The 18,293-nt window shown below is 55.3% G+C and overlaps 6 protein-coding genes across 6 annotated transcripts; 3 read left to right on the top strand and 3 right to left on the bottom strand.

Moving 5' to 3' along the window:
- Positions 1-1,673: 1,673 nt before the first annotated feature.
- On the top strand, positions 1,674-5,289 carry BRO1_1 (bck1-like resistance to osmotic shock). The gene is made up of 3 exons (XM_062948649.1): positions 1,674-2,404; positions 2,466-4,041; positions 4,101-5,289. Exons 1-3 carry the CDS (start codon positions 2,127-2,129, stop codon positions 5,268-5,270), a joined length of 3,024 nt encoding a protein of 1,007 aa, XP_062797609.1. The 5' UTR covers positions 1,674-2,126; the 3' UTR covers positions 5,271-5,289.
- Positions 5,290-5,518: 229 nt separating this feature from the next.
- CAT2 (Carnitine O-acetyltransferase mitochondrial) lies at positions 5,519-8,402 on the bottom strand. The gene is made up of 3 exons (XM_062948650.1): positions 7,803-8,402; positions 6,018-7,732; positions 5,519-5,932 (listed from the first exon to the last, which is right to left on the bottom strand). The coding sequence occupies exons 1-3, from the start codon at positions 7,890-7,892 to the stop codon at positions 5,806-5,808; spliced, it is 1,932 nt and encodes a 643-aa protein (XP_062797608.1). The 5' UTR covers positions 7,893-8,402; the 3' UTR covers positions 5,519-5,805.
- A 223-nt stretch (positions 8,403-8,625) lies between these two features.
- ssr2 (SWI/SNF and RSC complex subunit Ssr2) lies at positions 8,626-12,082 on the bottom strand. The gene is made up of 3 exons (XM_062948651.1): positions 11,664-12,082; positions 11,026-11,564; positions 8,626-10,945 (listed from the first exon to the last, which is right to left on the bottom strand). Exons 1-3 carry the CDS (start codon positions 11,770-11,772, stop codon positions 9,533-9,535), a joined length of 2,061 nt encoding a protein of 686 aa, XP_062797607.1. The 5' UTR covers positions 11,773-12,082; the 3' UTR covers positions 8,626-9,532.
- A 464-nt stretch (positions 12,083-12,546) lies between these two features.
- ETF1 (Electron transfer flavoprotein alpha-subunit) lies at positions 12,547-13,599 on the top strand (the record flags this gene model as incomplete). The annotated part of the gene is made up of 1 exon (XM_062948652.1): positions 12,547-13,599. The coding sequence occupies one exon, from the start codon at positions 12,547-12,549 to the stop codon at positions 13,597-13,599; it is 1,053 nt and encodes a 350-aa protein (XP_062797606.1).
- A 175-nt stretch (positions 13,600-13,774) lies between these two features.
- On the bottom strand, positions 13,775-16,260 carry ARH1 (NADPH-adrenodoxin reductase; the record flags this gene model as incomplete). Its single annotated transcript, XM_062948653.1, has 2 exons — positions 15,260-16,260; positions 13,775-15,196 (listed from the first exon to the last, which is right to left on the bottom strand). Exons 1-2 carry the CDS (start codon positions 15,524-15,526, stop codon positions 13,775-13,777), a joined length of 1,689 nt encoding a protein of 562 aa, XP_062797605.1. The 5' UTR covers positions 15,527-16,260.
- Positions 15,843-18,293, top strand: QC764_601380 (uncharacterized protein; the record flags this gene model as incomplete). Its single annotated transcript, XM_062948654.1, has 3 exons — positions 15,843-16,413; positions 16,491-16,683; positions 16,743-18,293. The coding sequence occupies exons 1-3, from the start codon at positions 16,247-16,249 to the stop codon at positions 18,291-18,293; spliced, it is 1,911 nt and encodes a 636-aa protein (XP_062797604.1). The 5' UTR covers positions 15,843-16,246.

The raw sequence follows: 18,293 nt of genomic DNA, 5'->3' as shown, positions 1-18,293 counted from the left end.
AGATTCGGTAGCTTGAGAGGCTTGACGAGGTATCAGAAAGGTTGGAAGAGGAATCCGGGCAGAATGCAGATGAGCAGATGATTATGAAGTACTATCATATTGCGAGTCAGTAGCAGTGGTTTGAGTAGCCTAGCGAAGGGGAACACGCAGCGGTACCTCTGGGGTTCTTCTTTTGTAATAAATACACATAGTGTGATAGTCTCTCACAGCTTTAAACAGGCGATAAATGTTCCCACCAGTCGCCCACCACAAATCTGCGCAAGAGCATATCTGGTTTATAATGTATGAGGCTTCCCAGCTCGTCATCCCGTTGCCCCTTTTCAACCCCTGAACTGTTCAGGACTAACCCGCCGTGTGAAACCATCGTTTTGAACCCAAAGCCTTCGTTCCAGAAACATTCCAGCACCAATTTATATCCGGGATCTTGCTGTTATTTAATAATAGCTTGGAGCTCATAATCAACCTTGTTTCTCCATTCCACTGTAGTAGTACCCTAGACTCCCTGCCGAGACCCCTTGAGGGCATAGAAAACCCCCCCTCCCCCGCCCACGATTGGACCGCCGATAATACTCGCCAGTACGCTCTGGTTATGCTGCTTCTTGGCATTGTATTCCGTTATTCGTTTTGGTAATTAACTGTTCGAGGAGCTTGGGGGTGTCTTGACAGTCACCCTGCCCACAAATAATTGGGATATTAAAGTATGTTTACATGCCTTCAAGGACAGTCCATAGGCCTTTAAAAATAGTCCATAGGCCTTCAAACATAGTTTAAAGGCCTATTAATTTACTCTTAAGGCATAAGGTAGTTCACAGTATAGTACGGGTTAACCTACTTTTGTGTGTTCAACTATTTTGTGGTGAGGGCGACTACCAACGATAAATTAAGACGACGACGATATTGCGTGGCGGTCTGCGTATGCCAATCAGCGATGGATGGGACTTTGGGTGGATGCCTATGATTTACTCATTTGACGAGACTGAGCTTAGGCAGGTGATAGTGTGCTGGAACGCAACTTGTCACACCGGATCTTCACAGTGTCCAAGCTAGGAGTCTCAAAGACTGCGGTGATATGAACTGGCACACTGGCTGAGAACTGGACGCAGCAGAACCAAGGTCATGGAAGAAAAGAAGGAGGACACGCCCGGCGGCTATCTCACAATGCTTAAAGTCTATCTGACATGGGCAATGCGTGTTGGTGGTGCAGTCGTTATGGCGTCAGCTGCATCGCGAGATGACGGTGTTGGGAAAAAGACACTTCTTGTGGTCCCTGAATGCCAGAGCACGGTGGGTGGGGACTCGGATTAGAGGCGTAGGCCGCTAGAGATGCAGAGGTGTGCATTGCGCGGCTAACTCCAACTGAGAGATGATGAGCTATTGGATGAGATTCGAGTGTCTGTTTAATGGCGCCGTTCTGCTATATTCTCTTGTTAATATATACAACCCCCTTTCGGTTCTCTGAGAGATAACATCCACATATCAGGCATGTCATTGAGGCCCGAAAAGAGGAACAAGGATCAAGCCCCTCTGGTGTAGGGTGAAGGAGGGGCAGCTCAGCGTCATTGCGGGTTCTCCCCGCCCTATTAGCCGCCAAGGGGTGTGCCGCCTGCCGCCGCCGCCGCTATCAACACCTTGCTTAGGTAGGTATCCCATGTTCGCTGTGAACTGCTGCTCTCCGTCCACTCATCCCACCTCACCTCGGACCTTGTTCTTTGCTCACCCAATGCCTGGCTTGACCTTTTACATCTCCGTCTCACTGCAGACAGGAATCTCGCGGAAGCCCACTACCGACGGCACCTTATTCCGCTAACCTCTCACTACTCCACCACGCCACTTGCCTACTAACCTTGCCTTACCTGCCCTCTCTCTGCCAACCCCGCCCTGTCAACCTTCACCTAACCTAACCTAACCCGGGCCGTGCACCGCGTCTTCACTCCCAGCTGCAAGCAATACCGTTCACGCCACCACACGTACGTCGACTGGCCGCGTCGTATGCGACCCCCATCGGGAAGCCTTGGGTTTATGAATGCCGTGCCGAGAATTAAAAACCACCCTCAGCGTCAACGAGCCCGTTTCTGGTTTGCGCAACGGTCGACTGAACTGAACACCACACCCAGCAAGTGCCCAACATGGCACAAGCGCCCATGATCGCCGTGCCTCTCAAGGCCACAAATGAGATCGACTGGATCTCGCCCCTCAAGTCGTATATCCAGAATACCTACGGCGATGACCCGGAGCGCTACGCAGAAGAATGCGCCGCCATCAACCGGTTACGCCAGGACATGCGTGGTGCTGGTAAGGACAGCACCGCTGGCAGGGACCTGTTGTATCGGTATTATGGCCAGCTAGAGCTTCTGGACCTCCGTTTCCCGGTTGACGAGCAGCACATCAAGATCTCCTTTACATGGTAACATATGCTCATCATGTCCCGGCTTGTTGAGATGTCGTTCTAACCTCGGTTGATCCAGGTTCGATGCCTTCACGCACAAGCCCACTTCGCAACACTCGCTGGCGTTTGAGAAGGCCTCTATCATCTTCAATATCTCGGCCGTACTCTCCTGCCATGCTGCCCATCAGACTCGAACCGAAGAATCCGGCCTGAAAACCGCCTACCATTCTTTCCAGGCCTCGGCTGGCATGTTTACTTATATCAACGAAAACTTCCTCCATGCGCCATCGGCAGACCTGAGTCGGGAAACGGTCAAAACCCTGATCAATATCATGCTGGCACAGGCGCAGGAGGTGTTCCTCGAGAAACAGATCACAGACCAGAAAAAGGTTGGGTTATTGGCCAAGCTCGCGAGTCAAGCAGCTACTCTGTACGGACAAGCAGCCGAGGGTGTCCAGGACAATGTCAACAGGGCCATTTTCGAAAAGGTCTGGCTTCAGATGGTGCAAGCCAAGTACAACCTCATGACATCGATGGCGCAATACTTCCAGGCCTTGGCGGACGACGATGCGAACTCGCACGGTATGGCTATTGCACGTCTACAGGTGGCGGAGGCACTTGCCCGTGATGCGAACAAAATCTCTCACAGTTTCCCGGGGACGTTGCCTCCAAACGCAAACTTGAACGCGGATGCGCCGTACATATTGCAGGAAATCACCAAGAGGCACTGGGTGGCGGTTCAGGACAAGCTACGTGAGCTTAACAAGGACAATGATTTCATCTACCATCAGCCAGTACCTGCCGAAGCAGGTGTCCCACCTGTGGCCAAGCTGCCTGCTGCGAAGCCTATCCCAGTGAGCGAGCTCTACGCTGGGCAAGACATCTCCCGAATTACCGGGCCAGATCTGTTTGCCAAAATTGTGCCGTTGGCGGTCACTGAGTCGGCCAGCTTGTACGACGAAGAGAAGGCGAAGTTGGTCAGAGCTGAGACAGAGCGGGTTGATCAAGCTAACAGCGAGATGGCTGCGAGTTTGGATTATTTGAGGCTGCCAGGTGCTCTTCAAGTTCTGAAGGGTGGCTTTGATCAGGAAATTCTTCCCGATGAAGATTTCAGGACATGGTGTGTGGACGTTGCGGACCACGAGAATCCCGGGACGATATTCGACTCTTTGCATGGTCAGAAACAGGCCATCATGACTGTTTTGGACAGGAGCGCAAAACAACTAGATATGGAGGAAAGCGTGTGTGAAAAGATGAGGTCGAAATATGATAGCGAGTGGACCCAGCAGCCAAGCTCGCGACTTACTACGACTCTACGGAGTGATATTCGAGGCTATCGGGAAGCTTTGGACGAGGCAGCACGGAGCGATCAACAACTGTTCACCAAGTTGCGGCAAAACCAGAACGAGTTTGACGAGATGCGTCTTGCTGCGGAGACTGGCGAGGTGGATGCGTTGTTCCAGAGGGCGGTTAATAAAGGGCGCAAAGCCAGCAATACGAATAGCCCGTCGACTGAACCCAATCTTTTGGATGCCGATTTTGATGATGGGGGACCGAGCGTTGTTGAGCAGATTGCCAAGGTGGAGGATATCCTCAAGAAGTTGAACCTGATCAAAAGGGAACGGACCCAAGTGCTCAAGGACTTGAAGGAGAAGGTGGGTTGTCTTCCAGGAACTCATGGGGGCAGTATGAGAGCGTTTGCTAACAGGCACAGGCGCACAATGATGACATCTCTCAAATCTTGATTTTGAACAAGAAGAGCATTGTCAAGCACGAGCAGCAGCTGTTTCAACAGGAGCTCGAGAAGTTCAGGCCTTACCAGACCCGTCTCGTTCAAGCTACTCACAAGCAGGCGGCGATGATGCGGGAGTTGACAGTAACGTTCAACAACCTCCTTCAGGATAAGCGGGTCCGCGCGGAGCAGAGCAAATACGAATCAATTCAGAGGACGAGAGCTTCCGTCATCGGCAGATACAAGCGGGCATATCAGGAGTTCCTGGACTTGGAGGCTGGTCTCCAGAGCGCCAAGAATTGGTACAAGGAGATGAGGGAAACGGTGGAGAGCATGGAGAAGAATGTTGACACGTTTGTCAACAACCGGCGGTCTGAAGGAGCGCAGTTGCTCAACCAAATCGAACAGGCCCGGGCAGCAAGCAAGAGCTCACAGGCTGCGTTGGAGCAGGAGCGGTTAAGGGGTTTGATGGAGCGCATGTCGATGGAACAACCACCCTCACCTCCCAAGCAGTCGAGACCGGTGCCGGCACCGCTCACCTTCAACACCGGGCCGGCGTATCACAAGAGTAGCTACTCCTCCGGACAGCATACACTTCCCAGCTCTCCACCCCCGACCCAGACCACCTACGGGCATCACCAGCAACAGTCGAGCCAGTCGGGGTTCAACACCATCTACAACCCTAGCTCTCACGGCCGCATCCCTGGCCCGGCGTCTCCTCCGGCAACACAATCGACTTTCAATCTTGGGGGACACATGCGCGGACCGGCTTCCCCGCCACCGAACCAGACTTCGTTTGGCCACAACACGTATGGGAATCCCAACGCACCACCACAAGGCTATCAGCAACCACCTCCTCAGCAGCAGCAGCAAGCTGGTGGTGGTGGGTATGTACCGCCTAACTTTGTGCCTCCGCCACCACCACCTGGACCGCCACCGCTGGGGCCGCAGCAGATGATCAACTATGGGGATGGGTATTATAACCCGAATGCGCCACCGAGACCGGGGTCGGCTTCGCAGCATCAGCACCAGCACCAGCACCAGCAGCAACAGCAACATCAGTTGTATCAGGGACAGGTGGGATATCCGAATCCCAATCAGGGGGGTGGTGCTGGGCAGGATCCTTGGGCTGGGTTGAATGCGTGGAAATAAGGGGTGGGGGGGAAGGGATGGAAAGATTGGTACGGGGTAAGGGGGTAGGAAGAGAGGGAGAGAGGGGGAGTTAAGATATCAAAATATATATTCATATCACACACTTGAAAAGTGTCCTGTTGGAGATGGAGACAATAACTGAGACTTGAAAATGCAATGATGCAATACAAAACACTCAAGCCAAGCTAGTTAAAAAGGGACGGAACCTATCCAACAACAACAAAAACAAGCAGGTAGGCAGGCAGGCAGGCAGGCAGGCAGGGCGCGAGCTGTAATGGTCTATGTGTAAGAAGCCAACAAATCAAACCAGCAAACCAGCTGTAAATGCTATATATGCCTTTCTTTCTTTCCTTCTCTCTCCTCTTTCCTAAACAGCCAAAAAACAAAACAAAAAACAGTATGAAACCCCCATGCACTGTGTTTTGCCCTTCTTCTTCTCTCGGTCTCTGTCTGTCTGTTGTAAATGTTGATCTTCTGTCTTTCTATGTTCGTCCATCTTTTGCAGGCCCCCCCGTTAGATCCCTCAACCGTGAGCTCAGATCTTGGCCTTGGGCGCCTCAAGAGTAGGAATCAACAAGTCCCTCATCTCGCCGGCCGCCTCGCTGAGGTAGTAGCTCATCTTTTCGCTCCCGAGGCCCTTGCTGACAATGTTGAAGTTCAAGCTGCACACCAGTCAGTCAGTAATCTTGTTCACCCTATTCCACCACACCTGCCCAGGAAAAAAAAAACCAAAAAAAAAAAACATACCTATTCTCATTAATCATATACGCAATCCCAAACCCCTCATCAATAACCTGACTCCACCCGTACCCGTTAAAAAACTCGCTCGACAGCTGGCTGGTGCTGAGATACCACGAGCAAGAATACCCATACGCCGGATCCTGATACAGAGCCGGCACCTCCTCCCCCTTGCCCAACAACCTCTTCAGCCCAAACAAATGCCTGTCCACGCCCTTGCCGTCGCTCGCGGCAGAGATGTACTCCAAGTGCCCATCAATCGCCTTTCTGAACAGGGTCACCTTTTCAGAGTCGGGAATGGCAGGATCAGCCATGCTCTTGCACCAGTTCGCTGACTCCTCGGAAACAGTCCTGCAAGTCTCGGTACGGCCTTGTTGGAAGCGTCTGGTAGCGGCAGACTCATACGTAGGCCTGTTCTTGCCGTACATCTTGAAATACGCCAGCTGGATGATCATCTGCACGTACGCGTCGGGGCTGCACTTGAACTTCTTGATCAGCCCTTTGCCGTATCCCTGGTACGCCTGCACCGCGAGCTGGTGCTGGCCAATGACGTTGTTGAAGTCGGTGATGGCCCTGTCGATTTCGGACTGCACCTCCTTGTTGACGACAAACTTGACAACCTGAGGCTCGGGCAGATTGCTCCGGACAGTCGGGTCGGCAAAGTCGAGCTTGTTGTTGAAAATGACGTCGTTGACAAAGTCATTCAGCCTGTGGGTGGGCGTGCCGTCCATCATGGAGTGCTCCCCCATGAAACCCGACGTGCCATTGTCGTTGACAATGAACTGAAGCGGCTTGTCATACCACCTGTTCTGCCCGTCACCATGCCAGTAAGCATGCGCGCGCTCCTCAAGCGTCACAGGAGCCGCATCGTCAAGGCAGACGACAAACGAAGCCGACTCGATCGCCTCGAGGGACTGGGCGTTCTTGGGGTCGGCAGACAAGAGCTTCGCGCGCGCGTCAGTCCAGACATCTCTGTTCTCCGACGTCAGCGCGCCAACAGCAGGAACCCGCTGCCCGGCGAGCTCATAAACCCGACGGAACGCCTGCTCCAGCTCAGAGGTATTAAGCTGCTGCCCGTTGACCTCGTGCGCGACCTTGAAGAACTGGTTCTTGCGGATCACCAAAATGTGCTTGTTCTGCGCCGGGTCAAACTTGACGGGGTAATCCGCCGGCTTGGCAGCCACACGGCTGCAGTTGAACATCCACTTGTAGCTATCCATGCAAATCGGCAGCTTCTTCATGTACTCGGGCTCCAGTGTGCCCGTGTCAACCTGCTTCTTGAACTCGAGCGCGGCGGTGGTGATGGCCGCCGCGCGCTTGGCAGGGTCGCGGCGGCGCTTGTCATCGCGGTGAGAGTAAAAGTAGCTGACATAAGGGACGACGGGGTCGCGGTAGGAGAGGTAAGCGGCGTCGTTCCACCACTCGTAGATCCAGTTCTTGTGCTTGGGGTCCTCGCGGCGGGCGAGGAGCTTCTCCTGGAGCTTGCGGCCCGGGCCGTTGGGGGCGATGAACTCCTGGACCGCCTTTGTGCTCTTCTCGAGCTCGGCGGGGGAGAGGAGAGGCTTGAGAGACTTGAGGTAGCGGGCCGCGGTCTCTTCGAGGGTTGGGACGGGGAGCTTGGGGAGGGAGTCTTGGAAGCGGAGCATTGGGCCCTTGGACTTGTCCTCGACGTAGCCGGCGGGCAGGGAGGAGTTGTTCCTTCTGGAAGCCATTGTTGCCAATCTCTGTTTTGGAATTGCCGACTGTGTTAGCTGTATGCGCGGAAGAAAAAGAAAGGTTTGAGAGAACACGAACCAGTGGCGTCTGGGTTTGTCTGGGAATGATATTCCTAAGAGCGGGCGACCGAGCCTCTGTCCTTGCGGTCCTTGCGATCGCGGCAAACATTCCAACTTCTCCTAGGCAAGTGGAGCTAAAAAGCCGGGGAAGGGGGGGAATTAAGGAGGCAACGGACAGACAGCAAAAGATTTGTTTGGGGGCTGGGAAGAAAATGAAAGACGTCAAGGAGAGGATAGTAGGTTGGGTAGTAGGTGACCCTTGTGAATTTACGATAGTACAGAGTGGTATGTAGTAGTAGTAGAGAGAAGAGTAGCCGCGGGACGATTGACCGAAGCAGGGTCGGCCCTTTCTTTGCGTGATGCTTTCCGCTTTCTCCGCGAGCCTAGGTAAAAGGATGCACAGGTTCGGGGGTCCGGGGTGACATCGGCATCGGTTATACTGGCCTTCACAGTTATGTATGTATGTATGTATGTATTAAGCCTCCCCCCCGGGCGCGCCCAACTCACATCTCCTTCTTGCGTGCGTGCCTCGTCTCGTCTGATCCCTCTTGCCCTGGGGGGCACTTGGAAAAAAAGCAGGTGCATCAGGGTGCGCTTGTCCGAACGACCCCTGAAGCCGAGGCTATTTGCCGTCATTCAGTCTTCCAACGCTGCAAGCTGGCCGTGGGGTTACCGAGTCAGCGGGGCCGCCCCTTGTGACCATGCCGTTGGCGTGTGAAGGGCCTTCCCTGCTGTTCTGTGACGGATGCCGCGCTGAGCCTGACGTCGCTTTCGTCCCTCCCCTCCACCGGCTCGTTACGGCCTAGCGGAGGAAGCCGAAACAGGGAATTCACATGCCAGCGGAAAACCTTATGCATATTGATACCCTCTCCTCCTCCAATCGCACCTCTTGTAAATAATGCGCGCCGATGAGTGAGTGAATGAAGCTTTACCCGGGGCAGATGTCAATTATGCACCTTGTACCTGTACACTCATCATGACCAAAGACCCTGAAGACCGGAGATAGTAGGCCCAACCCGTACGACCATGATCATATATGTAAACCCAATCCGACGAACTACCTACAACATTCCCGGGTCATCGACAAGTCCGGTGGTCACAAGGCTAGGTATTTATCTCCGTCCCACCTGCAAGAAACAACCTCGGCCTACTACTTACTGTTAGCGGTACCCCTATCACAGCCTCACATTGTGAGATTGAATATAAACAATACGCCAAAACACTGGTTACACCAATCACTACCTCATCTAACGTAACTTGCAGACCTTTTCTCAAATCAAAATATCCTCCCCAGAGCCATCAAGACCTCGCCTCACCCCTCACTAACCGCTGCATTGTAATAAGATAGGTAGGTATTTTGATACAGAAATAGTAAAGCCATAACAAAAAGGTGCCCAGTGTCTTTCTTTTCATACGCCCACGCGTAGCATTTGACGACACCATTTGCTTCCGAGAGCTCCCATAAAAACCATTCATCCATCCCTCCCCTGCACAGAGCACCGACCCTTGACGCCAATGAACAGAAAATAAAAAGAAGAAAAAGGAAGTATTTGTAAAGGGTGCACACCTTGCAACTACCTCCTGGCCGAGCTACTTGGCCCCCACGCATACCACAAGTAACGCGTTTCTGTATCTCAGAACCCCAGGTCTTGGAGTCCATTCTTTCTCCTCCTGCCCAGACTCAGATTCCTCACTGCCAAACTCCACTCCCGAACCGTGACCCTCCTCTTCAGCAACCAAATCGCCATACTAAGACTCATATCTCTTGAGCTGCCCGTCAGCACTAAGCGGCTGCACCGACCCAGCCGGCGCCGGCGCGTCAAACGTCACCCGTTCCCCATCAAGCCCCAGCTCTTGCACCATGCGGATGCCCTGCTCACCCCCCGTGGCAACAGCCTCCTTGAGCCCCTGCTCAACCTCGCGGACGCGGCGCTTGAGCGAGAGTCTATCGAGGAACAGTTGCTGCCTCGCCCTCTCCAGCTCACGTCTTTCCGACTGCAGGATCGACTCCATCTCGTCAAAGTACTTGAGCTTGAGCTCGTCCTTTTCCAGCGTGATGTTCACGCAAGCGGAGACGAGACGGGTCATCTCCCGCTCCTCGTGCGACGCAAGACCGCCGGCTCTGGCACCAATGGCCGCAAGAGGAATGTTGGCCAGCGCGCTGGTCTTGGTGGTTGTGGTCGTTGTCGTGGTGGTGGTGGTGGTAACCTCTTGCCTGATATCCAGCTCCATGGACTCGCCTTCCTTCTCCTTGCCCTTGCCATTGGCCTCGGGATCCTCGGGAACGGCATCAAGTTTGCTGCGAAGATTCTGCTTCAGCAGTTCGGCCGACTTGCCAGCAGCAGCCGCAGTGCTGGCCGGGTCCGCAAGGCTGGCCAGGAAGCCCACCACCGACATGACCGGGTTGTCGGTCTGGCTGAATGGTAGCTGACCGCCATGACTGCCCAGCATTTGCAGGCCAACCGGTGCATCCACCTTCTCCGACTCCAAGTACTTGTCCTCGATATCAAGCTGGAGGAACTTGAGCACGCACTCCTCCCTGGTCCGTGTCCCAACATAGTCAGCGATCTCACCCCAGTCGTCGTCGAACCTCTCAAGACCCTCCAACAGCCTGAGTGTCTCAGCATCGCTCCATGGTGCGTCCCTGTCGAGAATGGAAGAGTATGTTGGGTTCTCCATCCGGGTGTAGTGGGCACTGGTTTGATTTCCTGGGAGGCGGCCCTCGAGGTAACAGCTTGGACAGAGGTCGTACTTGGCCTTCGAATTGGGATCGGCCTGGGAGCTGTGGTAGTAGATGCGCGTGCAGTCGGTGCCGCAGTTGTAGCAGTTGACTCTGATGATGGGTGTCTTGGTGAGCTCGTCGGTCCCGGATACACCGTTGGTCGCTGGGGTCTCTCCATTGGTCTTGCTCTCGGTCTTGGTGAGCTTGGTGTTCTTAGCGTTGGCCTCGTAGATGTTGCGGCCGACTTCCAGGTTGAGCTCAGACTTTGGCGCGGGTGTAGCGCTCGCCTTGACTTCTGTGTCCTTGTTAGGCCGCCCCTCAACGGTGGCAGGGTCTGCGGCGGGTTGCCATGGCTGAAGGCCGCGAGGAGTATCGCAGATGATCTTGAAGTGGCCAGTGAACGGTGGTCCAACGTGCGATGGGCGCTGTTCTGTGTCGACCTGTGGCTAAAGTCAGTACTTTTTTGTTTTTTTTTCTTTGTTTTTGTAGAGCATATAACATCGCGCCAAGTGAAAAGTACCTGGTAGTTGATCAACCCCCACTGCTCGAGGAAAGAGTGGACTCTCATGATGGCGCAGACGTCACCGGCCAGGTTGCGACGGCAGGCAGTGATGGTGAGATACTCGACTGGGTTTAACCTGTAGGCATTGATCATGAAATCACGATAATCCTTGTAGACAGCCGGTGTCTTGCTTCGATTTCTGTTGTTGAAGAACTCGGGCAGCGCTTTCCTCTCAATGCTGTGGATGGTGTTCATGTCGAACCAGGCGCTGTAGCTGGGGAGGACGATGGCATGGGTTTGCGAAATCAGATGTTCTCTGGCGGCATTCTCGACGGACTCCTTGGTCTTGACCTCACCGGTCCCCTCGTTCCCGGCAGCGCCATCGGCTTGGTCAGCGCTGCTCTTAGAGGCGTCGCCCATCTCTTCATCTTCGCGGGCTGTCGATTCCGCAGGGGGACGATCAGGCGCGTCCAAGGGATTATCGGATGAGGCGCCTGGTGCAGGCGTGGTGCTGTCCTGTTTGATTGTTGGCTCTGGGCCATCACCCATCTGTACATCTACACATGGCGACAACACGTTAGCCCGGGACTGGGCGGCCAAGACAAGACAAAACAGACAAGACAAGACAAGACAAGACAAGACAATAATCTACAAACCTTCGTTCTGGTCATTGACATCCGGGAGAGGGGGTTGCGAAAGAATTGGGTTTGCGCCAGGGGATGCACCGTTGGTGGGTGTCCCGTAGCTAACCATGCTCTCATCCATTGTGACGGCGGCGACAGTGGCGATGATAGACGCAAAACCAAGACGGGGCTAATGAAATCAATAAAAAAAGGGCGACGATGTTGAGTCTGCAGGCCAAGGAGCGCAGCCCAATGCAAGCAAAAGGCAGCTGGCAAGAAGTGGATGATCCAAATGCCAAGTGCAACCGGTGGGATCTTGATTCGAAGTAGGCTGTCAAAAATCCAAGATGTTTGCGGTCGCGATGGGGGTCGCAGCTTCGGGGAGTTCGTGATCCGTCAGTCGCGTTGGAGAAAATGTTGTTCGCGCGCCAGACCACGGTGAGGGAAGGAGCCCGCTTTTGCCAGTTCTCAGCTCAGCCTGCTGCAACTGCCAAGCACTGCACCCACCACCAAGCAACGCCCGTGTCACGTGGGACACAGCCCACCAGCCACTCATATTGTCCAAAGCACGCACCAGCCATAAGTATCATATGCTACAAGCCACAATGCTAAGCAACCCCTCCGGTTCTGGAAAATGCCCCACTTTACTACGGTCCCACGGTCCCACGGTCTTCCCCCCCATGCGCTCAATCGCAAGGTCGTCAATCAGAAGCTAACCTCGGGCCGCCGCAACCCGTCATCGACAGTTGTGTGATTGATTCTGCGCATCTGTGTGCATCTGCTGCTCCCCTTTGGGCATTCCCAACTCCGGCCACGACTCGGCTCCGGATTTTCACCGATTGAACCTCTCCCCCTTCTTCGGCAGCCGGCCTCCGAGTTTGCACCACTTCAACAGATCCCCAGTTCTGCTATCACGATGCTCTCAACCACCACCCGCCGAGCCTTCTCGGCCCTCACCCGTCCAAGCCTCCAATCCGCAACCCTCTCTCCCCTCCGCTCTACCCCCGCCGCCCTCCACCGCCTCCTCTCCGCCCTCGCCGTCCTCGAACAACGCGACGGCAAGCTCAACACAGGCTCCCTCTCCGCCATCACCGCCGCCCAAAAACTCGGCGGCACCATCCATGCCTTCCTCGCCGGCAGCTCCATCAAGCCCGTCGCCGAACAAGCCGCCAAAGTCCCCGGCGTAGAAAAGATCATCGCCGTCGACAACGCCGCCTACGACAAGGGCCTCCCGGAGAACTACGCCCCCTTGCTGGTGGAAAACATCAAAAAGGGGGGTTACACCCACGTCATCGCCGGGCACACCGCATTCGGCAAGAACCTCCTCCCCCGCGTAGCCGCCCTGCTGGACGTCCAGCAAATCTCGGACATCACCGCCATTGAAAACGACAAGACTTTTGTCCGGCCGATTTACGCCGGAAACGCGATTGCTACCGTTGAGAGCTCGGACGAGGTGAGGATTATCACCATCCGTGGGACTGCTTTCCCCGCTGCGGAGCCGGCTGATGGGACAGCGGCAGTGGAGGAGGGGGTTGACCCCAAGGTTGAGAGCGCTACCGAGTGGGTTGGGGAGGATCTCGCCAAGTCAGACAGGCCTGACCTTGCGACCGCGCCCAAGGTTGTCAGTGGGGGGAGGGGGTTGAAGTCGAAGGAGGAGTTTGACAGGATTATGCTCCCGTTGGCGGATACGCTGGGGGCGGCGGTCGGTGCTTCCCGTGCGGCGGTGGATAGCGGGTACGCGGACAACAGTCTGCAGGTGGGACAGACGGGCAAGGTGGTGGCGCCGCAGTTGTATTTGGCGGTGGGGATTTCGGGGGCTATTCAGCATTTGGCTGGCATGAAGGATAGCAAGGTGATTGCGGCGATTAACAAGGATGGGGATGCGCCGATTTTTCAGGTGGCGGATGTTGGGTTGGTGGGGGATTTGTTCGAGAAGGTGCCTGAGTTGACGGAGAAGCTGAGGGCGTAGAGGATTTGATTTCTTGTTAAATGTACTAGTTAGATGTACAAATATCCAGCCGTGAGCCGGCCGGCCACAGCGACCTTTTTTTGGATGAATCTGATCTGTTTTTTGATACAAACATGGCTCCTACTGCTTGGTCCTTACATGTCTTTGCTACGTATCGTGCAAACACCATTCACGCTCACCTCCCCCCGTCCCCCAAAACAGCCAACATATCCTCCCTCCTCACAAACTTCTCTCTCTCCTTCCCCGTCCCGGCCTTCTGCCCCCTCTCAATCTCGGCCCTGTCAATCGCCTTCCAATCCTCCCAGCTAACCACCCTCGCATTGCTATTCCCCTTCAAAGCCTCCGCCTTGACAGCCTCCCACCCCTTCCCATCCTGCCCCCACTCCCCCTCCGGCAAGAACTTTTCCCTTTTGGTCAAATCCTCGGTGATGGCATCCGCCGTGGTGAAAGCATCCATCATCGTCTCGGCAATCACCCCCTGAGGACCACGTTTCACCCAGCCGGAACAGTACAGCCCCTTGAAGTGATGCGGCAGCTCGATATGTGGCTGATGGTGAGCAGGGTGGGAAGAAGAGGGGAGTTGATGCGGGCGGTGGAGTTTGGTGAGGACGCGGCCGATGCCGTCGTTTGGTATCACGCCGGTGGAGGTGTTGAATGGTATGCCCAGGAGAGAGAATTCGGGGAGGGGTGTGGACTTGTACCCGATGGATTTGAAAACGTACCTTGTGTTGAAGGTGACGGTTTTGGGCTGGGGGGGGAGGCGGGCGGTGGCTTTTTGGTTGTAGTATTCCCTGTGGTTGTTTGTTTCGTAGTCGGTGGAGGGGTGGTGCTGGTTTGGGTTTTGGAGGACGGTTTTGCCAAAGGTGGCGGAGGTGACCCAGTTTGGGGGGGTGGAGGAGGGCTGTTCAGGTTTGTGGTCGAATTCGAGAGGGGAGAGGCAGAAGTCAAAGGTGACGGAGGGGTAGGGGTTTGACGGGTTTGGTGGGAGGGAAGAGCCCTTGCTGAGGAGCTCCGTTCGTCGCTTTATTGGTGGGGGGAGGGCGTCGTAGGCTGTGGGGTGTTCGAGTTCATAAGGACGGACCTCGACACCCGGGAGTTTGTAGAGGGCACGGAGTTCTTTGGTCGTGAAGGCTGCTTGGATGGGCCCGCGTCGACCGATGATGCGGATGTTGTGGGTTTTGCTTTTGGAGAGGGCGTCAAGGGCGTGGGCGGCGATGTCTGTTCTGGCGAGTTCTTCTGGGGATTTGAGGAGAATACGGGCAACGTCCATGGCTACGTTGCCGTTGCCGATGATGAGGGTGTCACCATGCGCCCCTAGGCTAAGGTCTGGGTTGAGGTCGGCATATTCCGGGAGGCCGTTGTACCACCCGACAAACTCACGGGCTGAAAAGACTCCTTTGAGTTCTTCCCCTGGAATGCCGAGCTTCCTGTCTTCGGAGGAGCCATAGGAAAAGACTACGGCGTGGTAGTGGCGGAGAATGCTGGATAGGGGGACGGTGGCGCCGTCTGGGTGGTCACTAGAAGCACCGACGGTGACATTGCCGATGAAAGTGAAGTCAGGGGAAGCGGCTACCTCTTCAAATTTCTCTCGACAATTCTGGCAACTTGTCAGTGATTATGCTTTTGCTTTTACAAGGGCGACAGCATCATGTATACCTACTTTCACTTCAGCATGGTCTGGAGCAACGCCAAATCTCACAAGCCCATAAGGAACCGGCAAGGACTCATACATGTCCACCTTGGCGTGTTCATTGTTCTTCATGAAACGGTACGCCGTGTAGAAACCAGCCGGACCGGAGCCGATGATTGCTAGCCGGAACGGCTCAACGGTGGTGGAGGCCCTCCGGACCTGGTTTGTGTATGCCAAGGCGAGTTGTCGATTCCATTGTTGAAAAGCCCTCGGCCTTGCCCGGGCGATGGTGGCCATGAGGAATAGAGCGGGTGCCGAGCCCACTGGTGGTGAGCTGGTATCAGTTTAGGGTAGAGAGGGTCACGCACAAAGAAGAAGACTGTAGCCACCAGCCTCATATAATAAGTAATGCAGCTCACGGACCGAGTCACAGTGCAAAACTCGGGGTTCGGGGCCCGGCTCCGGCGCTGCTAACGGCGTTGTCGGCCCTACAGTTCGGATGTTTTAGTGGGGGCATGGCCGGAGATAGCGGGGTCAGCCCAGTGATGTCGCAGCCGCCAAGGGAAGCTTGGAGCTTGGATCGCAAAAACCCCACCCCGAAACAAGGGCATCAGTGATCACAGCCCCGCCCGAGCATCACTTCAAAAACAACGTCAAGGCATGGCTGACAGACACCAGATCATGGCGATAATTATGAGTGCGACGACCGAGGCGGTGTGACACTCGGGACAAAATACAACCATGTTTCATCCAGTCAAGTCCCGCGGCGTTTGCTCCCCTTCCCGTCTCGGGATGGCTGGCACAGCTCGAACAGGGCAGAGCTGACAGCGCTTGCATTGGTTGCCCCGTCAACGCTTGTCAAAAGAGGATCAACTGTACCACAAGCTGAACAGCTCCGGCATTGACGTCCTTTTTGATCCCGCGGGACCCTCTCTTGTGTGTTTTTTTGCATACCGCACTCCTCCAATTATCACCACCTCCAGAGAACCACAGCGTTGTAAGGCGCCGGTCGCAAACATGGGGGGCTCCAACCAACCGTACATGTACGAGCCAGTCTTGAAGGACGACGAACGCTTCCCTGTTCCCGTGTTTGACCCTAAGGCCGTCACTCGGGCGAGTTATGAGAAGAAGAAGCCGAAGCCGAAGCCGAACGGCCCGCTTGTCTCGATCAACCGCCATCCAGAGTATGCAACTCCACACCTTTTTCTGCATTTCTGCATTCCAGTCTTATGCAGGAACCAGGTACTAACATTGACCATAGTGCCCATGTCGTCCCGACAGGCCGGACCAACTTTAGGACCCTGGGTGCCTCGACCAAGAGCTGGATCAAGGGGATGAGAGCTGTGCAGCTGTGTCTGCGTGTGCTCGAGTTAATTGCCGCCCTTGGTTTTCTGACTCTGTGCATTCTCTTGAAGGGGTTTGAGGAACTAACAGGATGGGTTATGCGCGTCACCGTGAGTCCTTGCGTGTGGAATATTGACTCTCAGTCACATATGGTCTAACACTCTGCTAGTTTGGTGTCGTGATCATCCACTGCATCTACTCCATCTACCACCACTCCAAGCCAGCATCCGGCAAGACCCCCGGCTCATCAGCAGCCTACCAAGTCTTTGGCGGTATCTCCGACCTTGCTGTCCTCCCGCTCTACACCTACGGCATCTTTTCATGCCGCAACCAGGCTGACAAGTGGTCCACTCTTCTCACCAACCAAGATCTTGTCCAGAAGTACTTTGTCCCCTCCCTCTACTACGGTCTCATGGGCGCTGCTGGGCTGCATCTCGTCTCCCTCGCCATCTCCCTCTGGCTCGGCGTCGTGTTCCGCCGCATCTCCATGATGCCCCCAGACATGAATCCCCTCGAGAACCGCTTCACCTCCCGCGCCCACAAGCGCAACAAGTCCTCCATCGTTACCACCACCACCACCACCAGCTACTCGGACTCTGAAAAGCGCGTCAGCACCCTCTCGGACCGCATCCGTGACAGCCTCCCAGCCTACGACCCGGACACCTCCCGCCCCCCTTCCGTGCCTTTCATGCACACCCGTCAAAGCTCGTATGACTCCCAGGACTCAAGGAAGGGCCTCCCGTCGAGACAATACCAAATCCCCCACTCCAACCGCTCCTCCGGCACAGCCCAGGACTTTCACCGCATGTCCGCCCCTCCTCCTGTTCCCGCCCATTCCAGCGGGCAATCTTCCCCAACCAAATCCCGCGCTTCCTACACCGAGCTCCCACTCGGAGAGACGGATCTCGGCGCCCCCCGGCCAAGGTCAATGTTCAACCCCCCAACCACCTTTTCCGACGACGATGACGACCACCCTCAGACTTCGGCTGTTAAATCCCACCACCCCACCCCGATTTCCCCGTCGCAAGTCCAGCAGCCGAGGACAGCGAGGTTCACAGAGGCATGGTACACAACCCCCAGCCTGGTCAGCCGCACCGCGCAGCGAAACCCGCAGTACCAAACCCTCGACCCCGACTCCGAGTCTTCGGACAATGATGAAAATGATTTCAACTACAGGACTAATCTCGGACCCTCACCGGCCCATCCTAACCCGCTTGGTTCCCACCCCCCACGCTCCCCGTCCCCGCCACCAAAGAGGCATTCCACCCCTTTTTCAAGGCTGAGGGATTCAATCCTGGGGGAGGTCAGCCCCAATGACCGCCGCGTGTCTGGCGACATAACAGAGATGAAGACGCCTGTTCGGAAACAGCTGAATCGACAGAGTTCCATCCAGGCGGATTCGAGTTTTTATTCCAAGCCGTATGGGGATTTGAAGGCGAGGACGCCGCCGGTTATCGTGGGGAGTTTGGGGCTTGGTGGGGTTGTGGAGGAGGAGGAGAAGAGGAATAATATGAGGCAGGTGAGCAGTGGGAATGATTTTGATGGTGGGCCGGTGGGGGTGGGGGTGAGGATGAGGCATGTTAGCGGGCGGGAGGCGGAGGAGGGGAGGGCGGGGGTTACGCCTCCTCCTTTGGAGATTAAGAAAAAGAAGGGGAATGGGGAGGTGAAGGGGGGGCATGTGGCTGCCATGAGGAGTAGGTATTCGGTTTTGAACGAGTAG

The sequence above is a fragment of the Podospora pseudoanserina genome, chromosome 6 (assembly GCF_035222485.1).
Source record: "Podospora pseudoanserina strain CBS 124.78 chromosome 6, whole genome shotgun sequence".
Classification (NCBI taxonomy): Eukaryota; Fungi; Ascomycota; class Sordariomycetes; order Sordariales; family Podosporaceae; genus Podospora; species Podospora pseudoanserina.
This window is presented reverse-complemented; position numbering and strand designations above follow the sequence as displayed.